Raw genomic sequence first — 20058 nt, 5'->3', positions numbered from 1 at the left:
GCTGAGTGACTCTGGTACTGGGGTATATCAGATATTCTTTCCCCAGCCCCGACCCCCTCATTTCACATTAATTTTGCCATTTTCTCACTATGGCGGAGAGTTGGGGTGTTTATATTCACCCCCACCACCCAACCTCTCCCACAACCCCAGTCATTATAGTTGCAGCCAATAATGTACCTTTTATATTTGCTTTAATGCTTGTGGGGTAATTGGGTTATGCAGTGATTATGAACTGGGAGGTATAGTGAACTGCAGCTATGATTTACTGAACCGGCATGTAGGCTTCTTGCAACTGCTTCCCACACGCTATAGCATAGGTTTTGTCTTGAGTTCTAACACATACAGGAAGATCTGTGTGCTTGATTTTAAAGTAGCAATAAGCAGCTCTGCGCAGTATTAATACAAGCATGAACTTACGCTACAACTGTAGTGTTCTCTTTGTATCGTCACTACAGCTATAGTGTCAATGCAACCTGCCCCAACACGAAGAGTAAAGAAGACTCCCTTGCTCAGCTCGTATCTGCAGATTAGCCCTTCAACCTGCACTTATGCTGTAGGAGTTTAACCTAGTGTGAAGTGTAAATTGCTACGCTCATCCTAAAATATGCTGTAACTAAGGCTGAAATCTAAGCTGTACTGTTGAAATCTTTTTTTTTGGGAGTGAGTTGTTCCTATGGAATCTATAATGTAAAGTTAGAATGTGGTGTGCATCTGATAAATGTTTCATAATAATTCATTTTTCTGAGATTTTTCCTTTTTTGCAAGTATTAATTATCACATGAGTCGACAGAAAACATAACACTGCCTCTCTAGGTATTTAAACATCAAAATCATTTAAACACGCAAAAAGTTTACCAGAAGTATCTTGTCACATGCTCAACCTCCCCTGTTCTCTCTATCTCTTCTCTGTCTCTCTCCCTCTCCCGTCCCCCTCTCTCTGGCCCCCTCTCTCTCCTCTCTCTGACCCCCCCACCTCCCTCTCTCTTCTGCCCCCCTGCTCTCCCCTCTGACCTCCCTCCCCCGCTCTCTCTGACCCTTCTTCCCCCCTCTCTTTGACTCCTCGCTCTCGCTCTCTCTCGCTCTCTCTCTCTCTCTCTCTCTCTCTCTCTCAACCTTTCTCTCTCAACCTCTCTCTCTCCCTCGAACCCCTCTCTCTCGCTCCCTCTCGCTCCCTCTCGCTCCCTCTCGCTCCCTCTCGCTCCCTCTCGCTCCCTCTCGCTCCCTCTCGCTCCCTCTCGCTCTCTCTCGCTCTCTCTCTCTCTCTCGCTCTCTTTGAACCCCCCTCTCTCTCTCTCTCTCTCTCTCTCTCTCTCTCTCTCTCTCTGAACCCCTCTCTCTCTCTCTCTCTCTCTCTGAACCCCTCCCTCTCTCTCTCTCTCTCTCTTTCTCAACCTCTCTCTCTCTCTGAACCCCTCTCTCTCTCTCTCTGAACCCCTCTCTCTCTCTCTCTGAACCTCTCTCTCTCTCTCTCTCTCTCTCTGAACCCCTCTCTCTCTCTCTCTCTCTCTCTCTCTCTCTCTCTCTCTCTCTCAACCTCTCTCTCTCTCTCTCTCTCTCAACCTCTCCCTCTCTCTCTCTCTGAACCTCTCTCTCTCTCTCTCTCTCTCTCTCTGAACCTCTCTCTCTCTCTCTCTCAACCTCTCTCTCTCTCTGAATCCCCCTCTCTCTCTCTCTCTCTGAACCCCTCTCTCTCTGAACTCCGCTCTCTCTCTCTCTGAACCCCTCTCTCTCTCTCTCTCTGAACCCCTCTCTCTCTCTCTCTCTCTCTCTGAACCTCTCTCTCTCTCTCTCTCTCTGAACCCCTCTCTCTCTCTCTCTCTCTCTCTCTCTCAACCTCTCTCTCTCTCTCTCTCTCTGAACCTCTCTCTCTCTCTCTCTGAACCTCTCTCTCTCTCTCTCAACCTCTCTCTCTCTCTGAATCCCCTCTCTCTCTCTCTCTCTCTGAAACCCCTCTCTCTCTGAACTCCTCTCTCTCTCTCTCTCTGAACCCCTCTCTCTCTCTCTCTGAACCCCTCTCTCTCTCTCTCTCTCTCTGAACCTCTCTCTCTCTGAACCTCTCTCTCTCTGAACCTCTCTCTCTCTCTCTGAACGACTCTCTCTCTCGAACCCTCTCTCTCTCAACCCACTCTCTCTCTCTCAACCCCTCTCTTCTCTCTCAACCCCTCTCTCTCTCTGAACCTCTCTCTCTCTCTCTCTCTTGAACCCCTCTCTCTCTCTCTCTCTCTGAACCCCCTCTCTCTCTCTGAACCCCTCTCTGTCTCTCTCTCTCGAACCCCTCTCTCTCTCTCGAACCCCTCTCTCTCTCTCTCTCTCGAACCCCCCCCTCTCTCGAACCTCTCCCTCTCTCTCTCTCGAACCCCTCCCTCTCTCTCTCGAACCCCTCTCCCTCTCTCTCTCGAACCCCTCTCTCTCTCTCTCTCTCTCGAACCCCTCTCTCTCTCTCTCTCTCTCGAACCTCTCTCTCTCTCTCTGAACCTCTCTCTCTCTCTCTCTGAACCCCTCTCTCTCTCTCTCTCTCTCTGAACCTCTCTCTCTCTCTCTGAACCTCTCACTCTCTCTCTGAACCCCTCTCTCTCTCTGAACCCCCCCTCTCTCTCTCTCTCTCTCTCTCTCAACCCCTCTCTCTCTCTGAACCCCTCTCTCTCTCAAACCCCTCTCTCTCTCTCTCTCTCTCGAACCCCCCTCTCTCTCTCTCTCTCTCGAACCTCTCTCTCTCTCTCTGAACCTCTCACTCTCTCTCTGAACCCCTCTCTCTCTCTCTCTCTCTGAACCCCTCTCTCTCTCTCTCTCTCTCTCTGAACCTCTCACTCTCTCTCTGAACCCCTCTCTCTCTCTGAACCCCCCCTCTCTCTCTCTCGCTCTCTCTCTGAACCCCTCTCTCTCTCTCTCTCTCTCTCTCTCTCTCTCTCTGAACCCCTCTCTCTCTCTCTCTCTGAACCCCTCTCTCTCTCTCTCTCTCTGAACCCCCCTCTCTCTCTGAACCCCTCTCTCTCTGAACCCCCCCTCTCTCTCTCTGAACCCCCCTCTCTCTCTCTGAACCCCCCCTCTCTCTCTTGCCCTCTGAACCCCTCCTCTCTCGCCCTCTGAACCCCCCTCTCTCTCTCGCCCTCTGAACCCCCCCTCTCTCTCTTGCCCTCTGAACCCCCCCTCTCTTGCCCTCTGAACCCCCCTCTCTCTCTCGCCCTCTGAACCCCCCCTCTCTCTCTCGTCCTCTGAACCCCCCTCTCTCTCTCGCCCTCTGAACCCCCCTCTCTCTCGCCCTCTGAGCCCCCCTCTCTCTCGCCCTCTGAGCCCCCCTCTCTCTCGCCCTCTGAGCCCCCCTCTCTCTCGCCCTCTGAGCCCCCCTCTCTCTCGCCCTCTGAACCCCCCTCTCTCTCGCCCTCTGAACCCCCCTCTCTCTCGCCCTCTGAACCCCCCTCTCTCTCGCCCTCTGAACCCCCCTCTCTCTCGCCCTCTGAACCCCCCTCTCTCTCTCGCCCTCTGAACCCCCCTCTCTCTCGCCCTCTGAACCCCCCTCTCTCTCTCGCCCTCTGAACCCCCCTCTCTCTCGCCCTCTGAACCCCCCTCTCTCTCGCCCTCTGAACCCCCCTCTCTCTCGCCCTCTGAACCCCCCTCTCTCTCGCCCTCTGAACCCCCCTCTCTCTCGCCCTCTGAATCCCCTCTCTCTCGCCCTCTGAACCCTCTCTCTCTCTCGCCCTCTGAACCCTCTCTCTCTCTCGCCCTCTGAACCCTCTCTCTCTCTCGCCCTCTGAACCCCTCTCTCTCTCGCCCTCTGAACCCCTCTCTCTCTCTCGCCCTCTGAACCCCTCTCTCTCTCTCGCCCTCTGAACCCCTCTCTCTCTCTCTCTCTCGCCTTCTGAACCCCTCTCTCTCTCTCTCTCTCTCTCTCTCGCCTTCTGAACCCCTCTCTCTCTCTCTCTCTCTGAACCTCTCACTCTCTCTCTGAACCTCTCACTCTCTCTCTGAACCCCTCTCTCTCTCTGAACCCCCTCTCTCTCTCTCTCTCTCTGAACCCCTCTCTCTCTCTGAACCCCTTTCTCTCTCTCGAACCCCTCTCTCTCTCTCTCGAACCCCCCTCTCTCTCTCTCTCTCTGAACCTCTCACTCTCTCTCTGAACCCCTCTCTCTCTCTCTCTCTCTGAACCCCTCTCTCTCTCTCTCTCTCTCTCTGAACCTCTCACTCTCTCTCTGAACCCCCCCTCTCTCTCTCTCTCGCTCTCTCTCTGAACCTCTCTCTCTGAACCCCTCTCTCTCTCTCTCTCTCTCTCTCTCTGAACCCCTCTCTCTCTCTCTCTCTGAACCCCCCTCTCTCTATCTCTCAACCCCTCTCTCTCTGAACCCCTCTCTCTCTGAACCCCCCTCTCTCTCTGAACCTCTCTCTCTCTGAACCCCTCTCTCTCTCTCTCTCTGAACCCCCCTCTCTCTCTGAACCCCTCTCTCTCTGAACCCCCCCTCTCTCTCTCTGAACCCCCTTCTCTCTCTCTGAACCCCCCCTCTCTCTCTCTGAACCCCCCCTCTCTCTCTCGCCCTCTGAACCCCCCTCTCTCTCTCGCCCTCTGAACCCCCCCTCTCTCTCTTGCCCTCTGAACCCCCCTCTCTCTCTTGCCCTCTGAACCCCCCTCTCTCTCTCGCCCTCTGAACCCCCCCTCTCTCTCTCGTCCTCTGAACCCCCCTCTCCCTCGCCCTCTGAACCCCCCTCTCTCTCGCCCTCTGAACCCCCCTCTCTCTCGCCCTCTGAACCCCCCTCTCTCTCGCCCTCTGAACCCTCTCTCTCTCGCCCTCTGAACCCCCCTCTCTCTCGCCCTCTGAACCCCCCCCTCTCTCTCGCCCTCTGAACCCCCCTCTCTCTCGCCCTCTGAACCCCCCTCTCTCTCGCCCTCTGAACCCCCCTCTCTCTCGCCCTCTGAACCCCCCTCTCTCTCGCCCTCTGAACCCCCCTCTCTCTCGCCCTCTGAACCCCCCTCTCTCTCGCCCTCTGAACCCCCCTCTCTCTCGCCCTCTGAACCCCCCTCTCTCTCGCCCTCTGAACCCCCCTCTCTCTCGCCCTCTGAACCCCCCTCTCTCTCGCCCTCTGAACCCTCTCTCTCTCTCGCCCTCTGAACCCCTCTCTCTCTCGCCCTCTGAACCCCTCTCTCTCTCTCGCCCTCTGAACCCCTCTCTCTCGCCCTCTGAACCCCTCTCTCTCTCTCTCTCTCTCGCCTTCTGAACCCCTCTCTCTCTCTCTCTCTCTCTCTCGCCTTCTGAACCCCTCTCTCTCTCTCTCTCGCCCTCTGAACCCCTCTCTCTCTCTCGCCCTCAGAACCCCTCTCTCTCGCTAACTTGTTTTTGTGTCATAACTTTACCTTCCTGCAATCTGCAGCCTTTCATTGCCACAGCTTGCAGTCACCTATTTTTGATTTAGCTCATGTTCTCTCTCTCTCAGTCGTTGCAGCTTTCCCTGCACAAAGGGTCTTGGCCCTTTGCCCAGATGTCTCAATTTATAAAATAAATAGGTTTGCGGGTTGTGACCACCTGTGCGAAGATGGGACTGCTACAGCAGCTTGCCTGATTCGGGTCCAAGATCGATTTTCCCTTGGCTCGTTCACTGTTCTTTTTATTGTGTGTCTTTGAGTGACCCGACGCTTGCATTGATCTGTGATGCACTGTTAAATAAAAGAGTCTTCCCTGCTGTTTTTATAGAAACCCAGTAACAATTTTCTTTCTTCAAATTTCAGATTATCTGGCAAACCACGGCCGGCTGAGCGAGCTAGAAGCCAGGCGTAAGTTCTGGCAGATCCTGTCAGCAGTGGAATATTGCCACAACCGCAAAATCGTCCATCGGGATCTGAAAGCTGAGAACCTTCTGTTAGACAGCAATATGAATATTAAAATAGCGGGTGCGTATTGAGAGTGTGAGGTCTGAGGAGTTTGGTTGATATTAACACTTACCTGCAAAACCTAACAGGAGGCTGAGAACATTCTGTCTACTGGCTTATTGCCAAAGAGAGTGTAGTTGACTAAGATAACCCAACATGTCCCATCCTTCCTGTTACATGCACTACACCTTATGTTTGAGATGTACAAGGGATGCTGAACTGTTTAGTGCTATTTGGAATGTTCCAACTGCCTTTTTTTATTCTCCCTGCCCTATTTATTTGCAGCCAATTAGTCCCTTTTCTCTTCCACCCCCCCCCCCCCCCCCCCACCCCCCCCACTCTACATGTTACTGCTACAGTTGGCACCTCCCCAAAAGGCACAGCTGAGGCTTGAGGCCTGCCACAGGCTTGAATCTGCATTGCAATACTTATATATACAATGTGCTTGGGCTGCACTGTGCAGTCTCTTTGGGCCCTGCTTGAGCAGCTGTCTTGCTAGAACGGCTACATGATTGCAAGATTGTTTGATGCTTAATACATTTAAATAGCTGTTAGCTGGTTGCCGTTAAGTGAGTTGATGTACTCTGACAAAAGCACCTCTCTGGCCTGCTCGCTGCATACCTGGACTGCTCCACGGAATGTTGCAATCTTTTATTCCCACCCCCCCAAGGTCAGTCCTTCCCTCCTCCCAGTTTCCTCTCCTGAAGTCCCTGATTTGCCCTGGGCCGTGATTCCGGGGGGGCACTAGCTGCTGTCCAGCACATGGATCCAGTAGCCATTTCTCACGAAACAAAAATAAAAATACCTGGGAAAAACTCAGCAGGTCTGACAGCATCTGCGGAGAGGAACACAGTTAACGTTTCAAGTCCGTATGACTCTTCAACAGAACTAAGGAAAAATAGAAAAGAGGTGAAATATAAGCTGGTTGAAGGGGGTGGGTGGGACAGGTGGAGCTGGATAGAGGGCCAGTGATAGGTGGAGATAACCAAAGATGTCATAGACAAAAGGACAAAGAGGTGTTGAAGGTGGTGATATTATCTAAGAAATGTGCTAATAGGTGACATTAAGGGTAGAAAGCAGGACGAGCAAGGTACAGATAGCCCTAGTGGGGGTGGGTTGGGGGGAAGGGATCGAAATAGGCTAAAAGGTAGAGATAAAACAATGGATGGAAATAGGTGGGAAAAGAAAAATCTATATAAATTATTGGAAAAAAGGGGGTGGGGATGGAGGAGAGAGTTCATGATCTAAAATTGTTGAACTCAATATTTAGTCCGGAAGGCTGTAAAGTGCCTAGTCAGAAGATGAGGTACTGTTCCTCCAGTTTGCGTTGTGCTTCACTGGAACAATGCAGCAGGCCAAGGATGGACATGTGAACATGAGAGCAGGGTGGAGTGTTGAAATGGCAAGCGACAGGGAGGTCTGGGTCATGCTTGCAGACAGACCGAAGGTGTTCTGCAAAGCGGTCACCCAGTCTGCGTTTGGTCTCTCCAATGTAGAGGAAACCGCATTGGGAGCAGCGAATGCAGTAGACTAAATTGAGGGAAATGCAAGTGAAATGCTGCTTCAGTTGAAATGAATGTTTGGGGCCTTGGACGGTGAGGAGAGGGGAAGTAAAGGGGCAGGTGTTACACCTTCTGCGGTTGCATGGGAAGGTGCCGTGGGAGGGGGTTGAGGTGTAGGGGGTAATTGAGGAGTGGACCAGGGTGTCCCGGAGGGAACGATCCCTGCGGAATGCCGCCGGTGGGGTGAAGGGAAGATGTGTTTGGTGGTGGCATCATGCTGGAGTTGGTGGAAATGGTGGAGGATGATCCTTTGAATGCGGAGGCTAGTGGGGTGATAAGTGAGGACAAGGGGGACCCTATCATGGTTTTGTGAGGGCGGATGCGTGGGAGATGGGCCAGACACGGTTGAGGGCCCCGTCAACCACCGTGGGTGGAAAAGCCATTTCTCACGTTTAGAACAGTGAGTGTCAGCAGGTTTTACACTTTTGCAAGGCATCACAGTGTGATCCTGTCCCTAACAGGCATACACAAATATTATCCAGCAGATAATAATAGGGAATGGGAATTTTGTCTGGCTTTCGCCCTGTATACAGGAAAACTGAGGATAGTTCCAGCATTCTGTCTGATACCCCAGCTAAGATCAATTAAAACAACGTATATTTTATGGCACCTTTAACGTATTTAAGTGTCCGAAGGCTCTTCACCAAAGCATTATAAAACAAAGTTTGACGCCAAACCACATAAGGAGATATTAGGCCAGATGACCAAAAGCTTGGTCAAAGAGGTACATTTTAAGGAGTGTCTTAATGGAGGAAAGTGAGGTAGAGAGGCGGAGTGATGTAGGGAGGGTATTCCAGAGCTTAGGCCTTGGCAACTGAAGGCACAGCCGCCAACGGTAGACTGATTAAAATTGGGGATGCTCAAGAGGCCAGGATTAGAGGAGCGCGGAGGTCTCTGAGGGATCAACTGCAGGTCTTTACTGGCCTGTGCACTGCAACTCCGCACGAGGCAGCGTATTTACCAACCAAGTGACCAGGTGTGTGTCGGGGGAAACTTCTCAAAATTTAAAGAAAACGGCTTCCTTTTCATATCAGGGATTGTTTCTTTTAGATAAAAGCAAAAAAACTGCGGATGCTGGAAATCCAAAACAAAAATAAAAATACCTGGAAAAACTCAGCAGGTCTGACAGCATCTGCGGAGAGCAACACAGTTAACGTTTCGAGTCTGTATGAAGAGTCGTACGGACTCGAAACGTTGACTGTGTTCCTCTCCGCAGCTGCTGTCAGACCTGCTGAGTTTTTCCAGGTATTTTTATTTTTGTATTGTTTCTTTTAGAGCAGCGAAGGTTAAGTGGAGAGTTAACAGAAGCGTTCAAAATTATGAGGGTTTTTGATAGGGTGGATGGGAAGGAATTGTTTCCATTGTTAGGAGGGCCGGAAACCAGAGCACGCGGCTTTAAGATAATGAATAAGATGAGGGGAAATATCTGGGGAGATATGAGGATTTTTTTTTACACAGTGAGTTATCATAATCCAGAATGCATTTCCTGAAAGGGTTGTGGAAGCAGATTCAATCATAATTTTCCACAGGCAATTGGATATATACTTGAAAAGATTATTTGCAGGGCTCCAGGGGGAAGGTGGGGAAAGGGACTGATTGGATAGTGCTTTCAGAAATGTCACAGGCACGATGGGCAAAATGGCCTCTTTCTGTGCCACGTAAGACTCTTATGATTCTATGTTTAGCCTTCAAGGAGGAGCCTCTTCCTTTGCCTCTTTCAGCTCCCCACCTGCCCCCACAACACTCTGTCAAAATGCATGTGAATTTCACTCACGCTCAAAACACTTTCATACTTAAAAGACCACTTCCGACATGGCTGCCTGAGACCTTTACGCAAAGAAAGGTCAGTGGTGTGAACTGTGCTTTCATTCAGCACTTCAAAGCACCTCCAGTTACTGTGTTAAATGAGCTGCTTTCCATTTCCAAAGGCTCTGTCGTGCTAGATTATTTTCCTTTGATTTGAACGCTGGGGCCAAATGTTAAAAAGCAGAAATAATCTGGAACGGTTTAAATCTCAGGGAGATGCCGTGCAGTTTGTGAATTCTGTGTTGCTTGTTTTAATTGGGCTGCTTTGCAAAGCATGGATGAGGAGGGATTATGCTGGATGTGGGGGTTAGCAGGCAACAAGCAAGTTGGTGAGGCATTTACGAAGCAAACCTCTTTTTTTTTCTGTTTTTCCTCCTTCCTCTTTTGAAGGCGCTGAGCCTGGTTGGCTTGTGGACACAGGAGCCAGTGTCCTCCTGTTCCCTCACAAGTAAGCATGCACAGCGAGCAAACAAGTCATACAACTGTCAGGACAATTTTGTCCTCGCTTGATGCGCTGCCCAGCAAGGTCACTTGAGAGTGACTGGGAATGGGAATTTTTTTTTTTTATCTTACCCTAGCCTAGAAGCACTGAGAATAGTTTTAGCACTGCAGTTCAGCCCATTCAGGACAGACCAGGGGTTGAACCTGAAACTCACTTGGTCTATGCGATTCAGGGTCACATTAAACAGTTCCTTACTGAACATTTGCTAGAACTGACAGTGAGGCTGTTTGAATTTTCAGACGCATTCTCTCGACTGCTCAAAATCAGTCAGAGGATTCACTCAATCTTTAACTTGAAAATCTCTCTGTTGAATTAATGATATACATCCGGATTCAAGGATGGGTAGTGAAGGCAAGAAACAAATCGTTGTTGAAACAGACACGTACTGACTGAAGCACCTCCATAAATAAATTGCAGCCTATGTATGACTGATAACCTATAATACAAATGCAGTCCAGGATCTTACTAAACTTGAGTAAATGCTAGTCCCATTAACCAACCTCTGTCTCCTTTAATCATTCAGACTCTCCTGAATTTGGGACTATCAGAGCCATAAGTACAATCCATTTGTGCCTAAACATAAATTCCTTTGTGTTAGAAACATTTTCAAGTCTGTTTCTGGTGTCGCAAACATAGTACGAACCAAAAACTACCCTCTCAACTCTTGCTGGAACAGGGGTTAAGGGGTTAAGTGCCGAAAGAGAAAAATATCCAGATTTATCTGTTATCCCATTTCTTTATTAATCTGATTTATTGAATGCTCGGAGAAGGGCTTCTAGGCATCTTTTCCTCAGTATTTTGATAGATGAATTACTGACGGGAAGATGAAAAGAATTCTTTCTGGCAAATATCATTCCTCCACTTCACATCTAGAAGTCCCATGACAATCCCAAGACATTTAGCTTGGGGGGGGGGGGAGAGAATCTCCCGGAACCGAGACCCTCGCCCATGACCCCCTTGTAAGCCATGGAGTAAGCTGGTAAAAGGGAAGGTAGAGTGGGAAGGGGGATGAGGTGGAGAGTGGGCATGGGAAACCCACCCTATACTGTGACAGGAATGCAGTTAATGTCTGCTGTGAGCTGTGTGACTTTTATTCTGAAACAGCCTCTATGATAGCTTTCCTAGCCGGTGGACAACAGAGGAGAATTGACGTCAAACACTGCTGATCAGTATGCTGCTCATGAAGTGGGTCAGCTCAAACAATTAGTTCACAACCATGGGCTCCTATCTATTCCTTTTTGTCAGCAGCTTAGCTGAATAAATTCCCTCACTCAAACGTAGCGCTGATGTGGGGGGAGGGGTTGGGACGAGGATGGGGGAAGGGAGGAGTGTCGATTAGGTTCCACTGCAGAAGAGTCAAGAGTAAAACTCTTTTGAAGCCTTGTTATATTGTGCAGTGGTTATTGTGTTTGTTTAAAGAACTGGATAGAAAATGTTCCACACAGTTTTAAGCAATGTTAGTCAAAGATTAGCCAAGTAACCAAATATTGTGCCACAGCATACGTGTGTTTTTTAATTGTCATCCCTGATGTAAGTGGGGTAGTTGGCCAGAAAAGGAATGGAATTCTTTTCATTCTCTTATGTGAAGATTAGTCTGGTTTAGACTTTTAAAGGAAAAGTCATTGCGTTCGTTGGAATGAACATGAAGTTCTGGTGCCAGTTGAAAAAGATGCTCCTCATCGAGTGGTGGGCCTGTTGTAGGATGTTTGTGGGTACAGATCAATGAGCCTGGGCTGTGGTATCCAACTTAGTCATAACAAATGACCTTCAACGTGCCAACACTTAGTAGTTCAGGCAACTCAGAAGGCAGGAAGGGCCCTGTTCCAAGCAACTGAATGTTCTTTTCCAATAATTACTTTGGCAAGGGAGTGGTGGGCAATAAAATGGACACGCTTTGTATCAGCCCTGATGATTATTTCTTGGTGACCCAAGTTTGGCACGTGTGGATCCAGTGCTCTTGGTAATTGTGCCCAATGTGATTTGAAGAAGAATGGAATCTGCGTGCTCTTTAATGTTGCATTGCTCCATTAAACTGTTAATGCAAGGGCAGAAGCAAAGTAAGATTGTTGAGGGACAGTTCTTTCTTACTCCACCTAAAACTTCTGCATTGCTTTGCAGCTTTTCTCAAAAAAAGCAAGAAAAAGCAAATTTTAACAAGACAAATGCCACCCAAAACTGATAAGTGTAATTTTTAAATTCATTTATTCTGAGTTGTACAATTCCAGTGCAGTTGGTTTCAAAAGGCTCAGATGCACATGGGGAGCAGTTATCTCTCTCCCTGTGGTGAATATTTGTTAACCAAGCCTGTCCCTCTCAGGCAAACGAGGGCAGATGGAGCCTCAACTTAAAATCCCATCTGACAGTGCCGCACTCCCTCAGTACGGCATTGGAATGCCAATCTAGGTTATGCGCGCAAGTGGGATTGGAGCGGGACTGGAACCCACAATGTTCTGACTCTGAGGTGAAAGTGGTACCAGCTGTGCCTTGTGTACTTTCTTTTTGCGTCTTGGCTGCTGGGGCCTGGGCATTTGTACAGTGGGTATAAACGTTATTGCTGTGCTCTGACCCACAGTCGGACATCTGAGCTATTAAACATGGAGGATGGTGAGGATTCATGGCGCACAGCAATCGGTCTGTTGAGATGGTGAGGTTGCACTACTGACCTCTGCTCCTTCTGCCGAAAAGTTTGATTGAGGTTAAAAACACTTCATAGAATTGATTGATTTTTTTCTTCCAAAATGACTCAGAAGTAACTTGATTGAAAATATTAAAATTGGGGAGGGGGGGGGGAACGCTATTTCCAGCTGCGTCTTCCCAGTGTAAATAAATACAGAAAATGCTGGAAGTACTAAGCACGTCTAGCAGCATCTGTGGAGAAACAGAGTTAATGTTTCAGGTCTGTGACCTTTCATCAGAACTGGGGAAAGTTCGAAATGTATAGGTTTTATACCTCCAGGGAGGATGGAAAAAGAACAAAAGGGAAGGTCTGCGGTAGGATGGGAGAGTTTGTGGTGCAGGACTGCAGGGGGTGGGAATGGGACAAGATTAGAAACAAGAGATGTGTCTGTGTGAATGGCAAAATGTTGAACAGCTGCCGTCTGAAAGCAAAAACACAGGAAAAAACATGAGTAAGTCGGAAACATGCAAAGGAAACAAAACGGGGGCAGAGATTATGGGTCAAAATTGTTGAATCAGTGTTGAGTCTGGAAGGCGGTGAAGTGCCCAATCAAAAGATGACGTCCCGTTCCATCAGCTTGTGTTGAGCTTCATTGGAAAACTGCTTAGGGCGAGGACAGAGGTCAGTGCAAGAGCAAGATGGGGTATGGAAATGACTGGCGACCGGAAGCTCAGGGTAAGGCTTTGGACCGATCGGAGGTGTTCCGCAAAGCGATCACCCAATCTGTGTTTGGTCTCCCCAGTGTAGAGTAGACTGCATTGTGAGCAGAGGGTGCAGTACACTAACTTGAAGAGAACTACAAGTAAATCACGGTTTCATCTCCTGACATGCGGTCATATACCCAAAGATGCATGTTTCTCAGCTCCAGCCTTTTACCACTTTGCTTATGCCACAGAAAACGATTATATCCCAAGCATGGCACTAGATTGTACTGATTATTTATCTACTTTGGAAATGTGCCCCAGATCTGCCAGTTTGCGCAGATCATTCAAATGGCAAGGCTTTTAATGTTGGTGAGCTGGAGACTTTCTACTTCAGTTTAGAAGAGGCATTTGCTTTAGGGTTTGGGGAAAGGTTGAGGCGAGTCCTCAACTTGCTGATACCAATCACTAGAAGCGGGGGGTGAAATGATCTATTGATTGCTGGGTTTATTTAGATTTATCTGATGATGGTTCTCCTAGCCTTTAGAATTACCCAGGGGAGTGGTTTTGCAAATCAGCAGCTACAAAAATAAAAGAATGACCTTCTTGTAGCCAACGTGCTTTCTCACTCTAGCCTGCTCATTATGTATTTGAATTGCCGGTGACATTGCCCAAGTCAGTTGATAAATATGAGACTTTTAGGAACTTGCTCCACAGAGACAGTCACTGTCAAAAGCCTGCAATTGCATTTGTGGCGATTGACCAAGCAAACTTGAATGTTGACATAGCAATTTACAATGGTAAATGTTGACCGACAAGTGTGAACCAAAACCATGACAACCAGAAGTAGAGTTTATGACATGCATGACCCACACAAGATACTGATATCAGGAGTAACATGAAGGCTGCTTCATTTCCCATTATGTCTTTCCATTTGAACAGATTTTGGGTTTGGTAATTTCTACAAACCGGGAGAACCATTGGCCACGTGGTGCGGCAGCCCACCGTATGCAGCTCCAGAGGTTTTTGAAGGACAGCAGTATGAGGGACCACAACTGGACATCTGGGTAACAACTTCACTTGAACCCTAAAAAAAGCTATAAAGGTTTTAACAAAATCGAACGCCTTTCCCCTTCTGAAACCATTAACCCTCGACTTTGTTTCTGTGGATTCCGGCCTCGCTAAAACGCCCATTCTTCATGTGGACGGCCTTCATGGTGTCCTCGCCAAAGATAACAACACCGGCGTCAATGGTTACCAATGAAGAGTGGAATCCCCGGTTTATTTCCCCTGCATCTCCCAGTGCCAAACAAATTGAGCTTATCTGTACTGACGCTGTAGTGCTCTGGTATTGATCAGCTACCTCAGCACAGACTGTGGATAGACATGGGATCTCCTTGATCGCTGTGATTCGTTTCCTTACACGCACTTTCATCACTGCCAAAAACCTTTAGCCTCATCCATACGGGATTGTTACAGGTTTTTATAATGACACATGTAGGTTGGGTACAGTTCCTGGAAAAAAAATTCTGAACTAAAAGATTTTTAAAAATTTAAGTCCCAATTACCATTGACCCGATTAGTGCTATTATACTTATGAATGCTTGCTTGCAAGTCCGGTTATACGAATAATGAAGTCAAAATTTGTTTCCTTACTTTTAAGTTGATGAGATAAAGTTGCTAGGGCCCAATGCCACTGTGGGAGTCTCAGCAAGCCATGGACAGAGAGCCATGGGCAGTATATGCCTGTGATCGCCAATAAACTGCCTGCTGAGTGCGAAACCCTGCTGGTGACAAAGGCTCTCTTAAGTTCTGGCAAAATGCTGCTTCTTAGAATCTGCTGGCCCATACCAGAAATCACAGGAAACTTCAGTGCTGATGTTCCAGGCCTTTCCTCTGTCGTCTTTCACGCCTGTTTACCTATTAATTAGTTCTAGACTTCCTATGCTGAGGGCTGTTCGCACTGGGGACTGGGAATCCTCCATTTTAGTGGTCTGCTGTCAGCATGGAGGTTTCTTTGTCTGGGGCAGCGTAGTTAGTCACAGAGTAAAACCCTGTTCCACCCCAGCATTCTACTCAGTCCTGATTTCATAATCGTGCCCCCAAGCACAGCATTTATGTTCTTAATTTTGGGGACTGGGGGAATTAAGGGACGTGTGATTAATGCAGGTAGGCGGGAGTGGAGGTAGAAGGTCAGCCATGGCCGGGTTAAATGGTGAAGCATGCTCGAAGGAACAAGTGACCTACTCAGCTCCTATTTCTTGCGTTTACCCATTCCCTATACCAGCTGCCTTGATAGCTGAATGAGGCAGTGTGCTAGTTGGTGCCAAGCTGTGTGCAGTTTTGTGCTGGTGGTTTTGTGCTAGGAGATGACTTGGAACTTCCCAAACACTGTCTTAAACCAGACACTCTCAGGCAGCAGATAGACACTTTGATTCCATCAGTCGGCTGGATATGGACCTATGCCTCTTATTTTTCTATTGCTTAAAACAGATGCTTCACTAACTTTTGCTCCAAATACATTGTAAGAAGTACTAATTGTGTGCAGAATAAGATATTTTCTCTCATCTGGATTTCCCATTTACTGGCTCCCTGAGTGTGATCACCAATTAAGGTTGAACTAGGGATAACATGTACTTTGGGCTCACTCGGTACTGGAATAAGTACAATCTAACCCCTTCCACCCAGTGAGCAGTGAAGCGTTTTGTATAAAGCATTCCATAATGCTTCTCATTTTTGCCCGTGCAGAGTCTCGGTGTGGTCCTCTACGTATTGGTTTGTGGAGCTTTACCGTTTGACGGTCCAACACTTCCCATCCTGAGGCAAAGGGTTCTGGAAGGCAGGTTTCGAATTCCATACTTCATGTCAGAAGGTGAGAACAGACTGAACACTTGATAAATGTTTCGCTGCCATCTGTGTGAGGGGAATAAGCCTCCATTATTCCCCTTACTTCAGTTTTGGTGTCTGGTCGAATGGTACTGGATGTGGTTTAGATGGGAAGAGAGTTATCTAGTCTTTTAACAAACTTACAACAATTTAGATTTTATACTCCACTTGTATTGATTTTTCAGCAGCTGTACGAATAGAGGAGATGCAGAATTTAAATGCTGGCCTTGACTAAATTCTTTGAGCACAACTTCCCTCAGTGACTTTTGTCCTAGGTAAAGGAGCAAGTAGTGACAGCACAGTTAACAGGGGCAGGGACGATCAAGCAAGCAATATGAAACCAGGATCACCTTCAAAGAAGCAAACGCAACGCATGTTACTACTGAGTCACGTAAAGCGCTGTAGCTTGGATATCTGTCTCCCCCATTCTCCCCACCTCCCCACTCACCTCCCCTGACCCCCCTGAAGATCTAAGGGACCTGCCAAGGGCCATCCTGATATGTGGATTGGGCAATGAGTGATGGTGGACCTCACAACTCTTGGTGGACCACACAACTCTAGCCGCAGCACAACTTGGTCCTTTCACCTGGTGTCAACACAGGCTGTTCTGTGAGCAAGAGCAGGAATCCCAGGCTGTTTCACCCCTTTCCCAGCACAGGAAGCCAAGGCCAAAACGTTAGCCCCCTCAGTTGTGCCCTGGCTAAGATCAGCAAACTCCATCCAGAACACAAGTAAAACGAGGGCCCTTTTGATTCCGAATAGTGCTCGGGCACGGCGGCCATACTGAGCCATTGTTATTTAAACTTGATAAATCAGTCATAAAAAAATCTTGAAGGCCACATTAAAGCTGATCAGAATTCTTTTTCATCAGTTAATTCTTAGATGGGGTCCTGACCCAGAGACCCTGAGCCTGAAATGCTGCAGCATCTCTCACTTTGGGAGGCTAGCGGAAGGTCCAAAACAACGGATGGTTCTGCTGGTTTCCTCAAAGATTACCCGGGGGGATTAATGGCAGCTCCGCAGACTTTCTCCTTAAAGTAAACTAGTTTACGAGGTTGTTTAAATACGTTAAAGGCGAATTTTAAAAGTGCATTATCACCTAATAAGCTATAGTATAGCTGTTTTACTGGGTGTCACGATTTGCATTAAAAACCCAAACTTAAATTTTGTGTCACGAGTTGAGAATTGTAGTCGATAAATAATTGGTGAACTAATCACCTAACAGACGTGTTCAGAAAATTGCCTGTAAAAACTATATTCCGACTACATCAGAAATAACAAAATCTGACTGAAAGCTGGACCTGTTATGGCACGAAATATACTGGAGCCAAATGGAATAACTGGTCCATGATTAACTTGTTTCTTGGAATTTGATTATGTAAAATTGGCCATTTAGCCGTAAAATGGTTTCCATGCCATTAGTGGCATACTGCACATGGCCAGGTATTTGGCTCACAATAGATAATATAATTTTCAAAAGAACCTTTTATTTGATGAGATATAAATGTCCCCTTGATGGAGTTTTTGCTGTTGTGTTTGAGGTGTTGCTGAAAACACTTAAAGGCCTAAGTCTAGGAATCTCCTGCAGCTTTAAAGGAGTAGCTGTAAACTGCAGCCAAGAGATTGGGAGATGGATGCTTAGTGGTAATGGGACTAGTAATCCAGGCTCTGGGGGACACTGGTTCAAATCCCACCATGCTAGGTGGTGAAATTTGAATTCATTTAATAATTCTGGCCTTGAGAGCTGATCTCAGTAATGGTGATTATGAACATATCATCAATTGTTGTAAAAAACCCGTCTGGTCCCCTGATGTCCTTTAGGGAAGGAAATCTGCTGTCTTTATCTGAGCTGGTTTACGTGTGACTCAGCAAAAATGTGGTCAACTCTTCACTCCCCTTTGAAATGGCATGACAAGCCACTCAGTTTAAGGGCAATTAGGGATTAATAAATTCAATTGAAATCTAGTCTGAAACGGTGACCGTAAAACTTTCATCGATTGGTGTAAAAATCCACCTGGTTTACAAGTGACCTTTAGGGAAGGAAATCTGCCACACTTACCAGGTCTGGCGCACATGACTCCAGACCCACAGCAATGTGGTTCACTCTCACCTGCCTTCTGAAATGGCCTAGCAGCTACTCATTTGTAGCATTCAGGAATAATAATTGGCCAGCCAGCGTAAATTAGCAGTCGGGGGCCGATCGTGGTCGACGGTCCGTTCCCTGGCTGATTCCAGACCCGCCGACCGTGCCCGCTTGCCCCTGATGTTGTTATCCAGTGCCCAAGGGTGCGTCCTTTTCTGCAGGAGCCATTGGATAGAGAGTGGGGAATGATGCAGGGTAAAACCTTGACTGATGTTTCTGCTGTCCAGCCCAGAGAAGCTGAGACCAATGGTGGTTCACTAAATGCAGCAGAGGCCAGACATCAAACTGGGAACCTTCAAGCTCTTAGTAACTTACCCAACAGTATATTTACTCAAGAGCCATTGGGAAAGAATTAACATTTCTGTATTATTTTGGAAAAAAGAACTATTGGACAAATGTCTGTTTGTAGGAACCTTGATCAGTGTGTGAACCAGTTATTGATGATCGTATTCTCAACTCATCGACTTTCTTACCTGCCAGACTGTGAACACCTCATTCGACGCATGCTGGTCTTAGACCCTTCTAAAAGACTCACAATTGCCCAGATAAAGGAGCACAAATGGATGCTGACTGAGGTGCCAGTACAGCGACCAATCGTGTATCCTCAAGCCAGTGAGAATGAATCAACCATGGGAGAATACAATGAACAAGTTCTACGACTGATGCATAGCCTGGGGATTGACCAGCAGAAAACCATTGAGGTAAAGGGTGCAATATTTTGATTGAGATGAGTGTGATGTTTTCTTCAATCTGAGTTCTCAGTGACAGTAGTAAGGTTTTTCAGTTTTTTTTTGGTGGGTTCTTTTCACAGCTTTAGCTTGCTGTCTGCTACCTGCATTGGCCAATATAGTCTAAGCCAAGGATGTCCAACCAGCTCCTGTAGTACCTATTCAGCCTGTGCCTCCACCCAAACTCCATGAACTTCACACTCAAAATCATTATGTCCTTTCAGCCTGTTATGTCATTCAGCAAGACCATGGCTGATTTTCTACCTCAGCTCCACCTTCTTGCACTATCCCCAAATCTCTTATTCCCTTAGTACCCAAAAATTTATCCGCCGCTGTCTCAGATATACTCAACAACTGAGCATCCTGGGAATATAGACATTGTCTGAACAGTCTTTCCTCATAGGACAATGCTTTATTCCAGGAACCAGTCTAGTGAACCTTCGTTGCTCTCTCTCTCTCTCTCTCTCTCTCTCTCCAGGGCAGGAATGTCCTTCCTTAGGTAAGGAGATGAAAACGGTACACAGTACTCCCAGTGTGGCTACACTAATGCCAAGCAGCTTAATTCTGTTGCTGTTTTTATTTTTTATTTACTGGTTTGCGTTGGCCTTGAAAGGGCTGTCTTTAGTGTTGTTGCCTCAGTGGTGGGTTAATCCTAAATCAAGGCACCATGATTTGTCTATATCAGCAACTTGAGACATACGTGACTCTCAAGCAACCATCACACACCTCCTTGGAAGCTCGGAGACCTGGTTTAGGAATCTCAGTGGCACTCTGGTTGACTGCCATGCTTCAAGTGTGGAAAATTAGACAATTTCTCTCTTGCACTTTCTGCTCAGCCACCCTGTTCTCTTTGCTTTTCCACCTTGACCACCAGAGTTGAGCGGGTCCGGATGCCTGGCAGCCTTGAGCTCGTAGCCTTGTGCAGGAGGGTAACACAATCAACAGCCTGAGATAACTTATTGCTTCAGTCTTTATAAAACAGTGTTACTGTTGCCCCAGTAAGATCGTTTGAATGGGGCAACTATTTAGCAATGATTTTAATAGTGGCTGTCCTTGTTTATTTCAACTCTGAATTCTAGGATCAACATTAAACTCTGTATTTCTCTTTCCAAAATCCCTAAATTCTCTATACTTTTCCTAAAGGAGGACAAAATTCCCTGTTGATGAAGTCTTTCCCTTTTTTAAAGTAGTTATCTTTCCTTATAATTACTGAAAAAGATTCTCGACTTTTTTTTTGTTGCTTCTCAGAACCACTTGAA

The 20058-nt window shown here is 47.5% G+C and overlaps 1 protein-coding gene across 2 annotated transcripts in view; it reads left to right on the top strand.

The window, feature by feature from the left end:
- sik2a (salt-inducible kinase 2a) overlaps nt 1–20058 on the top strand; it is a 131771-nt gene that overhangs the window by 88825 nt on the left and 22888 nt on the right. For both annotated transcript variants that reach the window (XM_078532426.1, XM_078532415.1), the window contains 4 exons: nt 5714–5875; nt 13985–14109; nt 15791–15914; nt 18552–18772. In XM_078532426.1, the coding sequence (XP_078388552.1) occupies nt 5714–5875; nt 13985–14109; nt 15791–15914; nt 18552–18772 (632 nt within the window). The remainder of the gene's footprint in view (nt 1–5713; nt 5876–13984; nt 14110–15790; nt 15915–18551; nt 18773–20058) is intronic.

This window comes from Cetorhinus maximus, chromosome 2, assembly GCF_964194155.1.
Source record: "Cetorhinus maximus chromosome 2, sCetMax3.hap1.1, whole genome shotgun sequence".
Lineage (NCBI taxonomy): Eukaryota > Metazoa > Chordata > Chondrichthyes > Lamniformes > Cetorhinidae > Cetorhinus > Cetorhinus maximus.
Note: the sequence above shows the minus strand (reverse complement) of the source record. Positions and strands in the feature narration are given on the sequence as shown.